General features: G+C 41.8%; 1 protein-coding gene across 1 annotated transcript; it reads right to left on the bottom strand.

Moving 5' to 3' along the window:
• Positions 1-2,002: 2,002 nt before the first annotated feature.
• LOC143116511 (G-protein coupled receptor 35-like) lies at positions 2,003-16,466 on the bottom strand. The gene is made up of 2 exons (XM_076277697.1): positions 16,370-16,466; positions 2,003-4,080 (listed from the first exon to the last, which is right to left on the bottom strand). Exon 2 carries the CDS (start codon positions 4,071-4,073, stop codon positions 3,126-3,128), a length of 948 nt encoding a protein of 315 aa, XP_076133812.1. The 5' UTR covers positions 4,074-4,080; positions 16,370-16,466; the 3' UTR covers positions 2,003-3,125.
• Between the last annotated feature and the right edge of the window lie 4,506 nt (positions 16,467-20,972).

The raw sequence follows: 20,972 nt of genomic DNA, 5'->3' as shown, positions 1-20,972 counted from the left end.
TGTGCCACTTAGATGTTTTCAGCTCAGGGGAATCCCACTTACTTGTGCCACTTAGATGTTTTCAGCTCAGGGGAATCCCACTTACTTGTGCCACTTAGATGTTTTCAGCTCAGGGGAATCCCACTTACTTGTGCCACTTAGATGTTTTCAGCTCAGGGGAATCCCACTTACTTGTGCCACTTAGATGTTTTCAGCTCAGGGGAATCCCACTTACTTGTGCCACTTAGATGTTTTGCCATCACGTCTTCTTAAGGACGTTTTTGTTGTCATCTGTCCCCTTGTTTTGGCTATAATTACTAGCTCCTTAGCTAATGGAGTGGTCCCCTCCAGTTTTAAACAAGCATTCAACCTCTATACTCAAGAAGCCCAGTCTTGACCCTAATAACCTTAAAAACTATAGGCCTATCTCCAAGTTACCCTTTATCTCCAAGATCTTGGAAAAGGTTGGTCTCTCCCTGGTCTCCTCTTATTTAAACACTTTCATCATCTTTGATAAATTCCAGTCTGGTTTTAGATCACTCCACTGTACTTAATCTGCTCTGTTGAAAGTCCACAATGACATCCTCTTCTCAGTAGATACTGGTTCTTGTGCCCTCTTAGTCCTTCTGGATCTTAGTGCAGCATTTGACACTATCAATCATGTCATCCTTTTAAAAAGATTGGAAGATGAAGTTGGTTTGCAGGGCCCAGTGTTAAAAATGGTTCACATCCTATTTGACGGACAGAACTTTCTTGGTTAGAATAGGAAATTGTTCTTCATCCTCTGCTCCTATTAAGTGTGGTGTGCCCCAAGGTTCAATTTTAGGCCCTCTCTTATTTTCATTATACATGCTCCCCCTCTGCACCATCTTTAAGAAATACAAATTTCAATATCATTGTTATGCAGATGACCTCAATTTTACCTCCCAGTTACTCCTGATAGTGCCTGTTCATTGGAAAATCTGTTCAACTGCCTTAATGATATCAAAGTCTGGATGGCAAGGAACTTCTTACAACTCAGTGAAAAGAAAACTCTGTAACTCTGTTTCAGACCTAAAACATTCACTTGGTCCCCTGTCTACATACTCTCACAATGTTTTTAAAAATCTTGGTGTTTTCCTGAATTCATCTTTGAATTTGAACAAACAAGTCAGTAGTGTGGTGAAGGGTAGCTTCTTTCAGCTATTTCTAAATTGAAATCCCTTGTTTCTTATAAGGATCTGGAAACACCCATTCATGCCTTCATTACATCTAGGCTGGACTACTGCAATTCTCTCTATTATGGCTTAACACATTCCACTGTTGCTAAGTTGCAACTAGTCCAAAATGCGGCTGCCAGATTACTGAGTAAAACTAGGAAGAGCGAGCATATCACTCCTGTGTTGTCCAAACTACACTGGTTACCTGTGAGTTTCAGAATAGATTTCAAAATCTTACTATTTGTTTTCAAAGCTCTGAATGGTTTAGCACCACAATATATTTGTGATCTGATTAGGCCTCATTCTACCCTTAGGTCACTCAGGTCCTCCTCCCAACAACTCCTTGCCGTTCCCCCTTCCCGCCTAAAAACCAAAGGGTACCGGGCTTTCTCTGTTGCCACTCCCCGGCTCTGGAATAGTCTTCCTGTCCATATTAAGTCCAGCCCAACCTTAGATAGTTTTAAATCTAATTTAAAAAAACATCTTTTCTCCCTAGGTTTTAGTACACTTTAATCTCCCCCATGGTTTCATTTCTTAAGTCCATTCTTATTTTCATATGTAATCATTTGTAAATTTGTAAATAACATTGTAATCATTTGTAATCATTTGTAAAGCACTTTGGGTCAACCCTGTTGCGTAAAATGTGCCATATATTCCCCTGTATTCCACTATGGAATCTCACTTCCTCTATTCCCCTGTATTCCACTATGGAATCTCACTTCCTGTCACTCCCCGATGTGAGTCGCTACCCGATGTGAGTCACGCATGCTCAGATTGATAGGTTTTACGGCATAACGCCAAGGGATTCGACTGAAATCCATAAAATAATTAACTTTTCTGTTTCAAAAACGTTTTAGCTATCTAAGATTGTTTGATTGCTAACGTTAGCAAACGCCATTCAAGTGACAGCCTTTGTTGTGCTTGATTGCTTACTTACTTGCCAGCAGTGAACAAACTTCGTTATAGGTCAATTTTTATTGATATTACAGAAGTCTCTCGCTAGCAGGCTACTTCAGCCTCTAATCTAGAACTGACACGAATTAATTAACACGACTCCAATTTACACAATACTTTTAACAGCTACAGATATACATACAGACACATGGCATTCAGTCCCTCAGAATACAGTGTTTCCTCTGCAGTAAACACATATGCACATAGCACGTCCACATCACATAGAACCCACTCAGACAAACCTGGCTCTACCAAGTCTATAATAATGACAGCTTGGCTAGTCATCTGGAGGAACAGAGAGCGAGAGCTGAGAGCTCACACAGTTCTTTTACAGCTACAATAATCATCCTGACCCTGACTGTCAGATCACGGTGTTGACCCTCTCCGTGTGCTGGGTGCCACAGCACACGACCTTCAGAGACCCCCAGCTGCCACGCGCCAGGAAGTAGTAGCTGAAGGCGTCCAGGAAGCAGTTGGTGGACGCCAGGCTGTTGGCCACGTGGACAAACGAGTGGGCAAACTGCTGCAGACCACAGTCGTGTGATTAGGTCTCGCTCAGGAACTTGAGCAGGAAGCCGAAGTGGAGCGGCGAGAAGCAGACGATGAAGATGGCGAGGTTGGCGGCGATGGCCTTTTATGGGGTATGTATTGGCAGACAGCCCGGTGGTAACTTACCGTTGTCGTTGACACACCTGCTCGCTTGACTGCCACTGCAAAGTAGCCTGTGCATTGGCATTCTCCATGCGTGTAGCCTGCTTGTCAACCCTGACGTTTCTTGTATTGTTGTGCTGGCTGTCGGAATGATCAGCAGTACAAATAAGTTCGCTAAAATATTGGTGGGGACAATTTTGTCATCTTAAAATTTTGATTAGGACTAGTCCTTAGCGTCCCACCCTAAATCTACGCCCATACTAGAGCCATCCCTCGCTTTGCCCGGGAAGCCTGACGATTAAAATATACGTTTGTGAAATATAAGTTTGTGAACATATTTGATCAAATCAGAGCTTGATCGTGTTGATTGTGGAAGGTCACAGCGTTGACCCTCTCCTCGTGCTGGGTGCCGCAGCATGCGTCTTTCAGAGACCCCCAGCCACGGGCCAGGAAGTAGTAGATGAAGGCGTCCAGGAAGCAGTTGGTGGACGCCAGGCTGTTGGCCACGTGGACAAACGAGTGGGCAAACTGCTGCAGACCACAGTCGTGTGAGTAGGTCTCGCTCAGGAACTTGAGCAGGAAGCCGAAGTGGAGCGGTGAGAAGCAGACGATGAAGATGGCGAGGCTAGCGATGATGATGCGCACTGACTGGCCCATCTGTGCACCACCGCGGTCCATCCTCCTGGCGAGGGTGCGGATCACCGTCACTGAGCAGTACGTGATGACGACGAACGGCAGCGCGTAGCCCACTGTGCCCAGCGTCAGGATGAAGGAGAGGGGCAGCGGCTCCTCTGAGTTCTTCTGGAAACATTTGAAACCGGACGAGTTCGCTGGCGGAGCGTCTACTGAGTGGAACGCGGCGCTCAGGGAGCCGATGACCACCCAGATGCCCACACACACCACCAGCGCCTTCCAGGGGGACATAACCGCCCGCGCCCTGAAGGGGTACTTAACGGCCACGTAGCGGACAACGCTGATGGCCACAGTGGTGAAGATGCTGACGTACATGTTGACGAAGTAGGTGGAGACGAAGACCAGGCAGGAGCTGACAGAGAAGGGCCAGAGGTTGTGGTACGAGTACATCCTGAAGGGCAGCGAGACCAGGACGCAGCTGTCGGCCAGCGCCAGATTGGTCAGGTACACCATCATGTCGCTGCAGTTCCGCCACTGCCGGCAGAAGAGCACCAGTACCGCAGCGTTGACCAGGACACCGAGGACGAACGTGGGGATGGCCGTCACAATCTGGAACACCTGCACCTCCTCCGTGATGGTCAGATTACAGAGAGTCATCTTCACCCTGACACACACAAAATTAAGGTCAAGATCAAAGTGTACTTTATCATCCCTCAAGGGGAAATTTGTGTGGTCATCGCACATCTCATCACAACATAAATATTCAGACACATTGACATAACTATGGTGGCCTGGAAGAGCAAATAAATTATAAATGATTTACAAGATTAAAAACAAATGTACAAGTTTTTAAACAAATGTACAATGTTTTAAGCAAATGTACATTTTTTAAACAAATGTACAAGTTTTAAACAAATTTGCAATGAGTGAACAAATTGACAAGTTTTTAAACAAATTGACAATGAGTGAACAAATTTACAAGTTTTTAAACAAATGTACGTTTTTTTACGGAAAGACTAAATGAATTTAGTCCACTGCGTAAAAGACTAAATGAATTTGCGCTGTGAATGCTAAGATTATTTTGACAGGCCACAGGCTAAATAAAAATCTCTATTACTAGGACGCAAAGCAGAATATTGAAAGAAGGGGGCACCAAGGCCACCGTGGCCTGTAAACCTCTAATTTTCAAAGGGGCCTCACGGCCAACGCAAGAGGCAACGACGGCCGTCGTGGCCGCCGTAAAATTCCTACCCTGTCTCCATCTATCTATCTATCTATCTATCTATCTATGTCTATGTCTCCATCTCTCTCTCTCTTTATGTATCTGTGACTGGTCTCATTTCCATAACAGGCCTTCTCTAACGCTACCCTTTACTAATTAACACACAAAGCACAAACAAAGCACAGCTGGGATAATCAGGAGATGAGTGGAACTTATTAGGAAATACTACGAGGTGTCATTTTGGCAGCTGATGTTCTCTGAGTTTTTGGCGCAAAGTGCAGTTTAGTTTAGGAGACCAGTAAAACAAACAACTAGTGACAGCACCAAGTTTCTCACGGAGAAAGGCTTTCCTAAGAAGAATTCCAGCACTCTGGAATGGATTCAGGATTGCAGTCCAGAGTATAACCATATGGGACTCTCAGCAACGTCACATATTACCAACCGTCACGTATGTCCAACCTCTTACATGTATGTGTCACTTAATATTCATTTCTATACAAACCAAGACGGCGGATTCCTAAACAAACGCAAGCACCCACACCATGAGTTTATCTAAATTAGCTATGTACCAAAAATTACATTTTACCGTGACTCGAAGAGCTGTAAACAGTGTTGTAAGGCTGCGTGTACAAATCCACTTGGAGCTCCAGTAGTCTGAGCGAATTAGGGTTGAAGGTGGAAGTAAATACAGCAAAAGGATATTTGGTATCAATCGAACCGTAATTTCATGTAGATTAAGAATTCCAGGTGCCTACAGCGCATATTTGTACCAGAAAAAAGATATACAGCTTTGAATGGACCATGGTATAATGATTATTGGGCCAAAATCGTATATCACATATAGATATTAGCTGATATCTCCCATACTGGTAAAAGGATCTTTACCAAACTTGGTGTACTTACTTACCATAAGTTCTTCATAAAATGAGTAGGTGTTTAATGTCTTGGGGTCAAAGGTCAAGGTCATGTGAGGTCATACTTGACATGCAATGTTTGTTTTATACCTCTCAAGCAGATTGAAGAATCCTCATTAAACCCAACACAGCTAATTAAGCCTAAATTAACTGATAAGGCATTAAAGATCATGGGGTCACAGGTAGAGGTTAAAGGTCATGAGGCTATAGCTGGCTGAGGCATAGAATCAACTATCTGAATTAACATTAAAAAAGATTAAGACATTTATTAAAGCAAAACAAACTTTATTTTCTGTATAAAAACAGTTGAAAACCTCTGAAACCAGGGGAAATCAAAATAATTTGCTGTTTTAAAAATGCAAACATCTGTGTGAATACCTGTTTTAAAATAACTGTTACAGTTGATAAATGATATTGGAGTAAAAAACAAAGTACTATTCCTTAGCATTCAGTACATCAATAAGCTGAATAGCAGAAGTTTTAGATTAAATCCAAACCATTTCTGTCAAACATCTGATAAACATTGTCATCTTGAGTTATTTCCTTCAACTTAAATTATAACGACAGACAATCGGTGTAAATGTCTATGTTGATAGAATAGTGTTAGAAATAAAAACTACCCTTGCATCGCATTGCAATAGTTACAGTATACTTTGTTCCCTGAAGTTGGTAGTAGGCATATAAGCAACGGCAGTAGGACTGATATTACCTATGATTCTACTAGGTATTATGGTGGGTTTTCAGGATGTGAAGGGATGTAATCATGGGTTTCCTAAGGGTTTATACTATTGCATGGGTTTTCATGTTCTAGAAGAATGTAGTCATGAGTGTCATAAGTCTTAATGCCACTGCATTTGCTGTGAGCAGTATGAGGTTATTGTATCTTGTGTAGGCCAGACCAACTATCAGAGGAGTGGGGTGAGTGGAAAAGTACTGGGGGTACCAGGATGAGAGGATCTCCTCATTACATGGTTAAGGGAAAGGGGGTGTTATCAAGCTGGTGAGGACTGGACAGGACAGGGATGAGGAGGCCACTGTGCCTTATGAGTTAGGGCCTGTCTAGCTAGGAAAGAATAAGATAAGACCTTATTTCACCAAACTGGAAGGAAATAGAAAAACTTAGGGTTACACTATTTTACATATGTTACCTATGCATTACATAGGTTTGCATATAGTTTTATGCATGATGGGAAGATGGTTTCCACCAATGTAAGCGACCCTGCTTGGTACTGATTGGTGAAGGGTGTTGATGGAGATGGCGTGAGAGGGTGGCACTTCTCAAAGGGCTGAGGAGTATAAAATATAGTGTATAGCCATCCGTAGGGGAGATCTTGTCGGGGGCCCAAGCTGATGACATGTCCTCCCTATTGCTTTGATGGTTGGGCTGTACTATCATTGCAATACGGTGAATAAAGATCAACAGTCTTCGGAAAATCTTATATCTACATAGTCTCCTTCGGACGCCTTGTTCCAGAGTGCTAAATTACTAAATAGTCAAGTGGTAATTGTTAATTGGACAATTGGATTTGGAAGTGGACATTTTCTAGCCTGGAAAATCCAGACCCTGGTAATCTAGAAAGATTAAGGGTCTGGCCACGAACAATGTAATGGCCCAACTCGAGGGGTGGCACCAAGCATGCATTTGAAAATCTCACTGCACGCAATTGGATAACACTAGACCAATGTTTACTCTGAATGATTCCGGACTTTAACACAATTGGATAACACTATTCGCCATAACGAGGCTGAGGGGTACACTTGCCAATACACCTCAGTCCAGCAGATTGTGGTGGTAATGCACTCCGTTTGCAAACTGCCAAAAAAAGCTAACCGATTAAAGAAGAAGGGTTGACTGGCCTGTTCTTCTTCTTCAGTGAATTGTTTTTTAGCAGTTCGCAAATGGAGTGCATTACCACCACCATCTGCTGATCTGAGGTGTAATGGCATAGGCGAATGACCAATGTTTACTGACCTCCAACGTTGCAGCGTTGTCGTCATCAGTTTATATATCAGATACGCCGAATTGATTGGTTCCCCGGGATACAAGGGGTAAAAGTAACGTGCATCATTGCTCATTCCATTGTGCTCTCGCGAGAACTCTGGATTTCCAGGGTAGACATTTTCCACGACAGGGGAAAATATTGCTTCTTACAACAGTCTCATTTTGTGTCCCTTAATGTTAGTCAGGGGGCCAATTCTGAAAAGGGCTTCCGTTAAGGCTTTTGCGGACATGTTTTGGTACAAGCTGCCACCCTATTTTTTTAAGTAGAAGACACCCATAGGTAAGATATTAGGGTGGTTGTCAAGCTGACATTTTTTGTGTGTGACTTGTACAAGCAATTTCAGGCCAATTTTTTGGCTTCCTGCTCAACACGACATGCCAGCAATAAATGTTGAATATCTCCACAACCACAAGGACCATATACATAAAAAAGGTATTAAATGAAAGCTAACACTCATGGGCTGTCTGCAGAAGTGTCAGAATTGACATTTATTGTACAGTGTAAGAGACAACAGAACTAGAACATGAAAAAAACTATCTCCGCCTAAAGAGAACCAGTTTTCAAAGTGAATATCAGCTTGGAAACATAACATAGCATCCCAAAACCTCTATCAATCAGTACCCCTATCTATGGGAATGAGTCAAGCCAAGTTTAAAGCTTGCAGGGAGAGACAGTGCAATACTGCACAAGTTATAATTCTTTAATGTCAAGGCGGAAATGTAGAACTGTAGATGGTGGTCTATGGTGCTATTTTACTTCATTAATGTACCAGGTTGTAACGCAAATTATATTTAATTAACATATCACTTTAGTTATTAATTCCATCCTAACATTAATGCTCTCTCACTTCTTTAGGGTTAGGGGTAAGTAACTAGTTAGTAGTAATAACTATATAATAGTCGTATGGCAAAGGTATGTTTTTCCCCATCCAAGCAGTGACTCTCAGGTAGGCAGCCAACAGAAGGCACCCAGGGACCATGTCCATGTGCTCAGTCTGAGTCCTGGTCAGGGACACAAAAGAAGAGTTTACTGTTTTGATAATGAATACCTTCCCAATACAAAACATGCATGCATGCATCCAAGGGCATAATATAAATCTAATCTACAAAACAGGAAAAACAATATCATGCCAAATAATCTGAAACAATATAGTTGCTAGCCTAAAAATCTAGACGCACCCTAGTGGCAACAAATTACATTTGCTGCCAGGGCTAGTCTAGCAATTCTCCGTTGGCTTGTGAGCTGGAAAAATTAAACTTCTATCAGGCCAATCAAATCGTTAGGCGGGCTTAACATAATGAATGATGGCAGAGTTGCAGCGGTTTGGCTTGAATTCCCTGCTACGTGAAAACAAAGATGGATCTTGCTGTTGGCGAACAGCTTGACACGAGTTAAGCTTTTTTTTAAGTTGGCAAAAGTTTAAACTAGCCAGATAGCTCCACTGGTGGGAAAATGCATGGGACTCGTTCTAGCACTGCCCTATTGCGTGCAGAGAGAATTTGAAAGACAACCGATTATCCCGCCCCTCGGACTGAGCACTGCGAACGGTGAGTGCCCAGACCCTACATTTTAATGTGGGTCTCGCTAGTCAGGCTATATAGTTGCATATAATGTGGCAAAACTCAATAATAATGATGTGAGTACCTGAGTATTCTTGCACCGAGCTGCACAGGCACATCCACATGCCCCACTAAAAAATATTCCACTTTTTTGACATTGCCTGGTACTGCACTGACTTCCACTTTCCTTGCATCCACATATCGTCAGCTCCAAGCACCTGGCCTGTACAGGTTCTTTGGTTAAAAGCTGGGAGACAAGCATTCCATCCTTCATGTGCCAACCACAACTGGTTGGTAAGGGCAACTGTGGATGGGTCACTTGTGACTGTTTCCAAACCTTTGTTTGATAGTGGGCCCTCATTAGGTGCAGAGACAAGGCATCCTGAGTTGGTGGTAAAAGTATCCAAATTGGCTTTCACTTTCAAAAACAGGGCACAGCAAACATCATGGATTGAAGTGCTGGTCGTTTTTGGATCATACAGTTTACAGTTCTGTTGAGGTTTGGGGCAGCCGTGGCCTACTGGTTAGCACTTCGGACTTGTGACCGGAGGGTTGCCAGTTCGAACCCCGACCAGTAGGCACGGCTGAAGTGCCCTTGAGCAAGGCACTTAAACCCCTCACTGCTCCCTGAGCGCCGCTGTTGTTGCAGGGAGCTCACTGCGCCAGGATTAGTGTGTGGTTCACTGTGTGTTCACTGTGTGCTGAGTGTGTTTCACTAATTCACGGATTGGGATAAATGTAGAGACCAAATTTCCCTCACGGGATCAAAAGAGTATATATACTTATACTTATAGAATAGCTGGACTTGGTACTTCATCCTCACCAAAGTTGGTGGAGAAGATGAAGGCACAACCTCATGATGCCACAACCAAAGGTTATGAGAGGCTCATCATTCAGTGCAGTGACACAGATGTACTGTTGTTGCATCTTGTGTTTGCAACCTGCTGAGCCCAGAAATTTGGATGAAAGCAGGAACTGCCAAGAAACCACGCTACATTAAAGTGCATGATATTAAAATGTCAAATGGGGTTCTGGATGGTCTGTTGGCATTTCATGCCATCACTGGATGTGACACTACCAGTCAGTTCACTGGAATAGGAAAAAGGATGGCGTGGAAAGTGTTCCAGCAGTGCCCTCATCTTCACCACAACTTTGGTGAGGATGAAGTACCAAGTCCAGCTATTATATCCTCAGCTGAACAGTTTGTCTGAAAACTGTATGATCCAAAAGCAAACAGTACTTCAATCCATGATTTTCGCTGTGCCCTGTTTTTGAAAGTGAAAGCCAATGTGGATACTTTACCACCAACTCAGTGGAAACAGTCACCAGTGACCCATCCCTTACCAACCAGTTGTGATTGGCACATGAAGGATGGAATGCTTGTCCCCCAGCTTTTAACCAAAGAACCTGTACAGGCCAGGTGCTTGGAGCTGACGATATGTGGATGCAAGGAAAGTGGAAGTCAGTGCAGTACCAGGCAATGTCAAAAAAGTGGAATATTTTGTAGTGGGGCATGTGGATGTGCCTGTGCAGCTCGGTGCAAGAATACTCAGGTACTCGCATCATTATTATTGAGTTTTGCCACATTATATGCAACTACATTGTTTCAGATTATTTGCCATGATATTGTTTTTCCTGTTTTGTAGATTAGATTTATATTATGCCCTTGGATGCATGCATGCATGTTTTGTATTGGGAAGGTATTCATTTTCAAAACTGTAAACTCTTCTTTTGTGTCCCTGACCAGGACTCAGATTGAGCACATAGACATGGTCCCTGGGTGCCTTCTGTTGGCTGCCTTCCTGAGTGTCACTGCTTGGATGGGGAAAAACATACCTTTGCCATACAACTATTAGTTATTACATTACATTACATTTGGCTGACGCATTTTTAACCAAAGCAACTAACAACATGGTTAACAGTTTAAGCTTTATAAATTAATTCTCTCAACAACACTTATAGGACCATTTTAAAAAGCTCTAGTACAATAAGAATAAGTGCATCAGTGAGTGCTGTTTTTTAAACAACCGAGAGTCAGTTCTAGTCAGGTGGTAAGTGCTAGTAACTAATAACTAAAGACTAGTTATTACTACTAACTTGTTACTAACCCCTTACCCTAAAGAAGTGAGAGAGCAGTTATGTTTGGATAGAATTAATAACTATAGTGATATGTAAATTAAATATAATTTGTGTTACAACCTGGTACATTATTGAAGTCAAATAGCACCATAGACCACCATCTACAGTTCTACATTGCTGCCTTGACATTAAAGAATTACAACTTGTGCAGCATTGCACTGTCTCTCCCTACAAGCTTTTAACTTGGCTTGACTCATTCCCATAGATAGGGGTACTGATTGATAGAGGATTTGGGATGCTATGTTACGTTTCCAAGCTGATTTTCACTTTGAAAACTGGTTCTCTTTAGGTGAAGATTGTTTTTTTCATGTTCTAGTTCTGTTCTCTTACACTGTAGAATACATATTCATTCTGACACTTCTGCAGACAGCCCATGATTGTTGGCTTTCATTTGATACCATTTCTATGTATATGGTCCTTGTGGTTGTTGAGATATTCAACATTTAGTGTTGGTATGTCATGTTGAGCAGGAAACCAACAAATCGGCCTGAAATTGCTTAAAGTCATACACACACAAAAAAAATCAGCTTGACAACCACCCTAATGATCATGCTTGCACATAAATTGGATTATATTGCACATTTGCCCAAAATTACAGTAGGTAACATGGAAGAAAATGAAAGCACTTTGGGGGAAAAAATCCGCTTTTACCACTTATAAGAATATAGTGTTAAAATGGACAAAAAAACATTTTCTAAGCTGACAACCTGGCTAGAACACATGTTGAGGGGTTAAATATTAATACTGGATAGGTTGTATGCTTGTACCAAAAAGTGTCCGACAGAGTTTTAATATCAGTTTTGGCCCCCTGACTACACCCCTAACTTCAACTGAACAGATAACAACGGACATGCCACATTACTAACATCAAAACTGAAAGACAATGCTGGTCTTCAGGGTCACAGAAATTGCCAGGAGAAAGTGGACAATGCCTTGTCCATGAAGGGAAAAATAGCAAGGACCACAGTTAGCAGTCATACTAACGTATGGAAAGTCACAACAGCACAGAAAGCTGTAATTTACAGCTGCAAGTAGCACTGCTTGTACTGTGGAAAGGACTGCATGGGCAATATTGAAAGAGATATTGGTCAGGTCATGACTATGCTAGTGGAAGTATTTCACTGTTATGTAACTGCTAAGCACATTTGCATACAGTAATTGCAATCAGATTCTTGATTCTTACATACAAAGGAGGGGTATTAAACTCATTGTGCTGAAGATAGGGACTCCCCATGTCAAAAACAACCATGTGTATGTTGTGCAACATAAAGAAACACTATATTTACAGTAATTGAATTGAACATGGCATGTTAATTAGCATGTCTCCGCCGTCTATAACCTTGTATGTCAGGGGATGAAACTGACCTTAACCTTTGACCCCATGGCCCTGAGTCCCTAAGTTCATCTAACTTGTATAGACAATAAATGTACTAGAGTTAATGAAGATCCATTAGTCTGCTTTGGAGATATGAACCAAATACTGCATGTGAGTTATTTGTGTGACCCCTTGTAACCTTGACCTTTGACCTCAAGACCTAAATTGTCTTGCCAGCTCTTTGACAACTTATAGTGGGTAAGTAGACCAAGTTTTGATGAATATCTTTCAATTGGCTTAAGAGATATCAGCTAATATCAAGATGTACTAACATACGTTTTTGGCCCAAAAATCATTGTGCCATGCTCCATTCAAAGCCCTATATATTTTTTTCGGACAAATCTGCGCTGTAGGCACCACAAATTCTTAATCTACAGAAAATTACGATTCAAATGATACCAAATATGCTTTTGCCTTATTTACTTCCACCTTTGACCCTTAGGCTAATTCGCTCAGACTACAGTGGAATTTTGAATTACGACGAGAATTCTCGGGCTAATCGTTGATGTGCCGTGAGAAAGGTTGGGAATAAGTACCCACCAGCCCAGCACTAAACTCCGAGCGTGGTAAACAAAATCGGATATTTCAGGGAGTAAAAACCCCGGTAAGAACCAAACTAGATTTTGTTAAAATCTACACACACCTATGGCTACTGAAAAATGTAAGGTTCATTTAGCAAATGTTATTTTGCAGTATTAAAAAACATTGTTGTTTAAGAATTTTCAAAAGAAATGGTTGGTAATTAGCACGTTTACGATAAATATCAAATATCTAATGTGGTTAAAATAGCCAGGAGGATTATGGGAAACACACTCGCCTGGCCAGACGTTTCTGAGCAGTCTACTCTGCTGCACTCTGACCTGCCCCATGTCACAACGGTGGTTATGGTAATAGAATTTACCAGATGCTTTTTCCCAAAGCGACTTACAAAATAAAACAATACAATAAAATAGTCATAAACTAACAGTAAACATTTGTAAAAAGTTGGTAAGTTGGTAAAATAGCAATAATAACAATAATATATATAGGCAATATCAACTATAAATAATGAAAATAAACAATACCATAAATATGCAAACCATAAGTCTTAAGAACCACTTTAGTGGTTAGCAGGCCTGTAGCCAGCTATGGGGTCACCGAGGTCTGGACCTCAGTCATTTTTCAAGAGTTAATTATATTTTTTTAAAGTCTATTTTTTTGGGCTTTTTTCCCTTTATTATGACGGGACAGTAAAGAGGCAGACAGGAAGTGAGCGGAGAGAGAGACGACCCGCCGGGTCCCCCTGGGCACATGTGGTATGAAAGCTGGAGCCAGTTGCGCCCCCCCCCCCAAAAAAAAATAAAAATAATAAAAAATAAAAAATAATAATAATAATAATTTGAGGCTGTTTCATTTTTATTAATATATAGTAACCTTAAATGATATCCATAGTCATTTACTGCTCTGTAATGTTCTTATGACAAGCCAAAATTCATTCAGCAAGGCACATTCATAAAATGGCTCCACATAGCCTATCTTGCTGTAGCCTGAACTATCAATTCTTTGATAATAACTAATTAAACACTGTCTATCCCGTGACAATATGCTACATAGTGGAGGGCAAAATGATTTTTTATAAAACACAGCAGATGCATTTCTGGCTAAAATATCCTAATTTACATCATCAGACCCATGAGGGAGAGAGGGGAGGCGGCCAGCAGGGAAGAATGGAGGAGGACAGACAGGAGAGGGGTGGAGAGATAGAATACAGAGAGGAGAGGAGTGGAGAGGTGGAATACAGAGAGGAGAGGGATGGAGAGGTAGAATACAGAGGAGAGGGATGGAGAGATGGAATACAGAGAGGAGAGGTGGAATACAGACAGGAGAGGGGTGGAGAGAGGGAATACAGAGAGGAGAGGAGTGGAGAGGTGGAATACAGAGAGGAGAGGGATGGAGAGGTAGAATACAGAGGAGAGGGATGGAGAGATGGAATACAGAGAGGAGAGGTGGAATACAGACAGGAGAGGGGTGGAGAGAGGGAATAGAGAGAGGAGAGGGCTGGAGAGGTGGAATACAGAGAGGAAAGGGGTGGAGAGGAGGAATACAGAGAGGAGGGATGGAGAGATGGAATACAGAGAGGAAAGGGGTGGAGAGGAGGAATATAGAGGGGTGGAGAGGAGAGCCATACATTCAGAGTAGGACAGAGGGCAGTATTTGTGACCAGTTTTTCAGAAGATAAGATTTTCAGTTGAAACACTAATAAAACTTGTTTCTTGTGTCTTGTCAATGTGTATTGCTGCTCATTCTAGTCATTAATACACAGATGCAACATAATAATCATATCTGAAGTGCACAGCCAGGGCCGTAGTAGCAATAGACATTGAGGGAGGAAACCAAACCAACAACCACTAGCACCTGAAATGTAATCAAACGTTAATGGTTCCAGTGATGTTTGATAGTGATCGTGATGGTTTCAGAGCTTACACACCTAAGTGGTTTGTCCTACTGGTTTTTCGTTAGTGGCGTGCGTGCGCTAAAAGCTTCTATTTACTGCACAGGCTACTGCGGTGCGGTAGGGCTGTCTACTCAAACAATGTCGCAGAAGTGACGGTACAATTCTCACACAACTTGTTGGAAAGGTGAAGCACAAGCTAAGGAAACCTCATTCATTTTTGCAGCCAATTCGACTCAAAGGGAACTTTAAAAGCATTTTCCATATTGTAGCGAAAGTGAAACTTATGTGTGCGTGCCTGTGTCATTAATTTCTTTCACGTCTTAGGCTACAAGATAGGCTAAGCAATGCATTCATATGTAGTAATGTTAGAAATTAACCTGTTTATAGGAAATGGTTGTTACATCTTGCATGTTACATTTAGATGCGCACTCAATCGCGCATCCATGTAGGCAAAACGTAGGACTCAAATGTGGCACACAAGTTGTAGAAAACGTTTACTGTACAATGCACTGGCGGTGATGGCCTACAGTTAATGTGAATCGCGGACAATAACCAAAGAAAGGAATCTGCACCTCCATTCACCAAATAAAGGCTGTAGTAGTGTTTAAGTTGGCACAAAACGTAATTTCTGTCAGAAACCAGCCTAATGCATGGGGTAACGTGAGGTGAGTCAGACAGAAGACAGAAGGGGCCTGTCTTAGTAGCCTATTTCTGAATCCTGTGTCCCTTTCAAACTACGTTAAAATTGTGTGATTAGCCGCCAGCATAATACAATCAAAATACAAAATCTTATTAGCTCCAACTCTATAAAGTTTAAAAAAAAAAATCTTAGCCTAAAGAGACATTGCATTCGGTGTAATAATGAGGTTAACAAAGCTACTCTAGTTTGTTATCTTTTAAAATAAACATTTTGGAGACAAACGGAGGAGTCATACCAAAAGTCTATGTAATGCATTTTTTAATCTGTGCCCAGGGGTTCATAATCCATCCATGTCATGTCCGTCAAAAGTTTGGAGTAGGCCTACCCTAATTGACTGACTTAATGACTTGTTTGACCCTATTGATCCTGTAATAAGCATTTTTTCTCATCTCAGACTTCAGGTGGGTTTCCAAACAATCATTTTCCTTCCCGTTTCTCTAGTTTTTTTTTCACCTTAGAACAAATGCAAAAAGGTTTTAACACCTGCAGACTCGCGGTCTTGACAAGCGGACATTGATGTGAAGTGAATCCACACCTCTTACAGAGTCAGTTTTAGCAGTTCCCGTTTACAGTTTTCAGATTTTTCCAGTTTATAAGTTCGTCTTACCTGTCGAATGAAACATCTGCAAGTGGTGTCACAGCGTTTATCCAGTAGCCTACAAATACAAATCCTCATACAATTAAGCATTCCGCATGCCTGCCATGCACAGACACCGAAACCTACTTCCGGTTTTGTGATTGCGCGGCCGTTCACAGACTAAAGGGTGTGGGACGGCCGGGAGGTAGCCTACTAGACTGGACTTGTTAAGTGTGCTTGCAAAGCAGCTTATTGTTCTTCAGGGGCGTTGCTAGCTATTTAAAACATTCGGGGCTAGAGCCCAGAAGTTAGAGAACTTTTTGTCTGGGGGTTCGTGGGTTTCTCCCCCGAGAGATTTTGAAAATCGGGCTGATGAACATGCAATTTTAACCTACTTTGAGAATGAAAAGGAAGGCCAATTGTAATGACTCACGTCACGGCATTCTGAATATTTTGATGTTTAAAGACCGTGTAAGGAGAATGTCTCTTCTGCCAAAGTGCACCACATACAACACCCAAAATATGACATTAAAATAACCTGTAGAATAAACATCGTCATGCACCTCTGTCAAGTGCACAGGTGTGAGCAGGGGCGGAGCTTGAGGGGGTGCGGGGGGTGCGGCACGCCCCCGGCCCGGGACCGGCAGGGGCCTGGTGCGAGGGCGCCCCTCCCCCACCTCCGGGTAAGGTGGGACGGGCCTCTAGGCACAAGGCCAGAGGAGCTAAGATCATGCAAATGGTTTCTTTTCAATCATTTTCATCAGAGTGGGACGTATTAGGCTTATAGGTTGCCCCACTCAGGACGAGTTATGACTCACGGTTGCTGAAAAGTTTTGAAATTTACTTTGATAATTTAGTAGGTGTAAAATATTGAATAAAATGTTCTGCTGTATGACTGGCTTTATTTTAACTCTCATATTGAACTTTACGACGTGCAAATTTACAAAATTGGATCAACGATATTGCCTCCTACAGGCGTCAATGAGAGAACACTTACACTTAAAAGTCCACCGAGTTGCTGATCTACAAGATTGCCCATGACTTCGGACTGTTATGCTTCCAGTGATCTCCAGACTAACAAGGCCTAGCGTTCACGTTATCTCCAGACTGCCAGTGAGATGAAGAACTTTGTCGGCGTTGCATGCATCGGTTGTGGAGACACAGTGCGCAGTTTCACGCGAGTCATCATTGCCCTTGGACATTTTCAGCCGGTTGGAAATTGGACTAATTTTTATTTTTAATTTTTTTATTTTTTATTTATTAATTTGTTGTCTGTCTTGTATGTCTTGGTGTCACGGGTACGCTGGCGACTACGCCGCTCCGTCCGGCATCTTTTGCGTTTGTTATTTCTTAAATGTAGTTCTGTCTTGGTGTCACGGGTACGCTGGCGACTACGCCGCTCCGTGCTATTGTCTTTGTTAGTCTATGTGTCATTGACAATGTCTTATATGTGGAGCGCTTTGGGTTGCACTCTGTGCACGTTAAATGCGCTATACAAATAAAACTGACTTGACTTGACTTGACTTAGCCTGTTTTTGGTTTCGATTTTCTATTTGGAGTAAGTCTTTGTGACAACACGTCATGATACATTTGATAATGTGTGATCGTTGTTTTGGTATTAAGCATCTTTTACGTAGCCTAACCTAGGCCTATATGCGCTCTGTGTCTGAGCTGTCTGTGTGTAACAGTGATGATTTGGTTTCTTCCACTTGCACTCATTTTTGAGTTGTTTTCTTACATACTGGTAACAGTTGGTTGAGCACTGGCCTCTAGTGGTCACAGGTGAAACTGCGTGGCTTTCCTCATAGTTGGAGGATTAGAGCCAGCGGTAAGTTGTATGTAAACAGAACTCCCACATAATTAGATTAGAATTCATTACTAAACATTCCAAATCAACACCAATGGTCTCGAGGTGTTATGCACTTCCTTTGCCAATGTAACCTGTGTATTTTGTGTAGTGTTTTTGTACATTAGAAGACATTTTACGTCGAAGTTTCAAATCACACGTGTGGATAGCTAATATTTCTTCTCCCTCTCATATTAGCATACTGTGTTAAATCCATGCTGCTGCCTTGCTACAGAATCCCTCAAGTGTTATCTCTCATGCCAGGTACATGTTATACAATTTGTTAGTATATCTGTATTGCATTTTTACTTTATTAGTGGGTTTGATCCAGCAAGCCCACTATTGTTCTTCTTAAGTTTACTTATTAGTGGGTTTGATCCAGCAAGCCCACTATTGTTCTTCTTAAGTTTTCTTATTATTAGTGGGTTTGATCCAGCAAGCCCACTATTGTTCTTCTTAAGTTTTCTTATTATTAGTGGGTTTGATCCAGCAAGACCACAGCATGGGCTTGCGGAGCAAGCCCACTATTGTTCTTCTTAAGTTTACTTTATTAGTGGGATTGATCCAGCAAGCCCACTATTGTTCTTCTCAAGTTTACTTATTATTAGTGGGTTTGATCCAGCAAGACCACAGCATGGCTATTGTTCTTCTTAAGTTTACTTATATCTTCTTATTCACCCACTTTTTGGCCGAACTACTGCTCCTAGACCGTTTGAGCTATCGACGCAGTTCGAACTCCAAAAATTCAGGCCCAAACCGGTGTAACTTGCTTGTTGATTTCGTGTCGCTGGCCCTTGTCGTTTTCGCGTTATTCCCGTTTTTCGGCGTTTTTTGGGCCCATTGAAATGAATGGCGGAATGTTCAAGGATTCTAATTCCGATTGTGACATCACAGCTCTGATTGTTTAAGCTTGCACCTGGAAGAGTTCTAAGCCACCTGGCAATGTCTAATGGGCTGGGCTGGGCTGTCTGTGTATAATGAAGGTGTGTGCATGTAACTTTTGACTAGTATGTCCGATTTTCATGAATGAGGTACCGTTGGAATCCTCGAATGAAGCCCAGTTCAATGCCTTGCCAGCACTAAGTGTAAAGGTAATGTAAAAAAAGATGAGACAGCGCGAAGCGTGGTTTAAAGCCAAACCATGTTCATATAGGTCTTTTAAAGCCAAACCATGTTCATATAGGTCATTAAAAAAAAAAAAAAAAAGTATTTTCCCAATTAATTCAGCCCAGTCCTATGCCCAGCTAGCTCCATTCAAACTTAGTCATGTGTACAGTTGTATAGATTATTACATTGAGAAACACACTTTAATACAGATATTATGCACATCCACGCATCATTACTATTCAAGTTCAGTTACTCATCATTGCCCGCAAGAAGTCCGAAATCAATTCAATTGTTCAGTTACTCATCATTGCCCGGCAAGAAGTCCAAAATCAATTCAATTGTCTTTCAATCTGTGGAGCTTACAGACAACGTTATAATACTATAGGTTCTGTATGCTATTTAAAGCCGACCTAACGATGAGTCCCTTCATGACGGTGTGTTGCAATGCATTCTGGGTGTTGTGCTGTGATTCGACGGCTCGTCACCTGACCCACCAAACAACAACTCTCTGGGATGTGGCGTAAATATCGCGTGAAACCTTGTTGCCGGTGAAGCACCCGATTTGGTTCCCCCGGAATTCCTGTTTCGTTTACGCCACTGTTTTGAAGTTCTTGGGTTGTTGCTAGGTTACCGTGCGTATTAACAGTGCTGTATTGCGTTTTCCCTTTTTTCAGCTACGGTAACCGACTAGAGCTTCCGTGTAAAGACCTAGAGGGGAAACATGAATTGCATGGGGAACCAAATCGGGTGCTTCACCGGAACAACAGGGAAGAGGCAACAGGATAGCAGCACGAAAGATACACAGGATACACACGGAATTCGAACGAACTTGAAGACATCGAAGAACGAACTCTTTTAGTTTGATGGACGTCCTTATCCGTCTATGGTCTAAGTTATAAACGTGTCGGGTCAACGTCAACGATATGTAAGTTAGGCTAACGTAAACGTAAGCTATTTGCTGTTGTCATATGCTTTACGTGATGGCCATTCATCACACTGAAACAGAATTACCTTAGCTCTCAGTAAGTTACAGTTTATTATAGTCATGTGATTTACATAAAGTAGTAAACAACAGTAATGTTAAACGTGTGAACAAGTTAGATTCTACCCCACAAGCCACAATAGGAACGTTCAAGTAAGCGTTAGCACATATACAAACCTTTTAAAGCCTGTGTTGCAGGTTAAACACCACTGTTGATTAATGGGTACATAAAGCACTCAATATATGTATATCATTTTAAAAATGTCTCCAAATGGTGTTAAATGCCAGTTTTTGTTGTTTTTAGCATTAGCGGGTTTTTTGTACGCAATTCGGTGATGACGTCACTTTGGGGACTACTTGATCTGCGCTTCATTCATTTCAATGCATTTCAATGGACATCGCGGTTACACTTTCAACATAAAGTTTGTATATTTACACTTCGAATTTCGTCACATCATTTATATCACAGCTACCCTATGATCTACCAATGGTAATAACGGTGCCTGATATCAATTTAGTATTTTTTCTGAATTTCGGGAGGTCTCGTTTTGGAGGGTATATGTTTTACATTCGGTCGCGGTTACACTTTCAACATAAAGTTTGTATATTTACACTTCGAATTTCGTTACAGCATTTATATGACAACGACCCTATGGTCTAACAAAGATAACAATGTCTTCCGATTTTAGTTTAATGCA

Source organism: Alosa pseudoharengus, unplaced genomic scaffold, assembly GCF_046254945.1.
Source record: "Alosa pseudoharengus isolate Yale_2024_CS ecotype anadromous, Long Island Sound unplaced genomic scaffold, YU_APseudo_1.1 YU_APseudo_1.1_scf_11, whole genome shotgun sequence".
Lineage (NCBI taxonomy): Eukaryota > Metazoa > Chordata > Actinopteri > Clupeiformes > Clupeidae > Alosa > Alosa pseudoharengus.
Note: the sequence above shows the minus strand (reverse complement) of the source record. Positions and strands in the feature narration are given on the sequence as shown.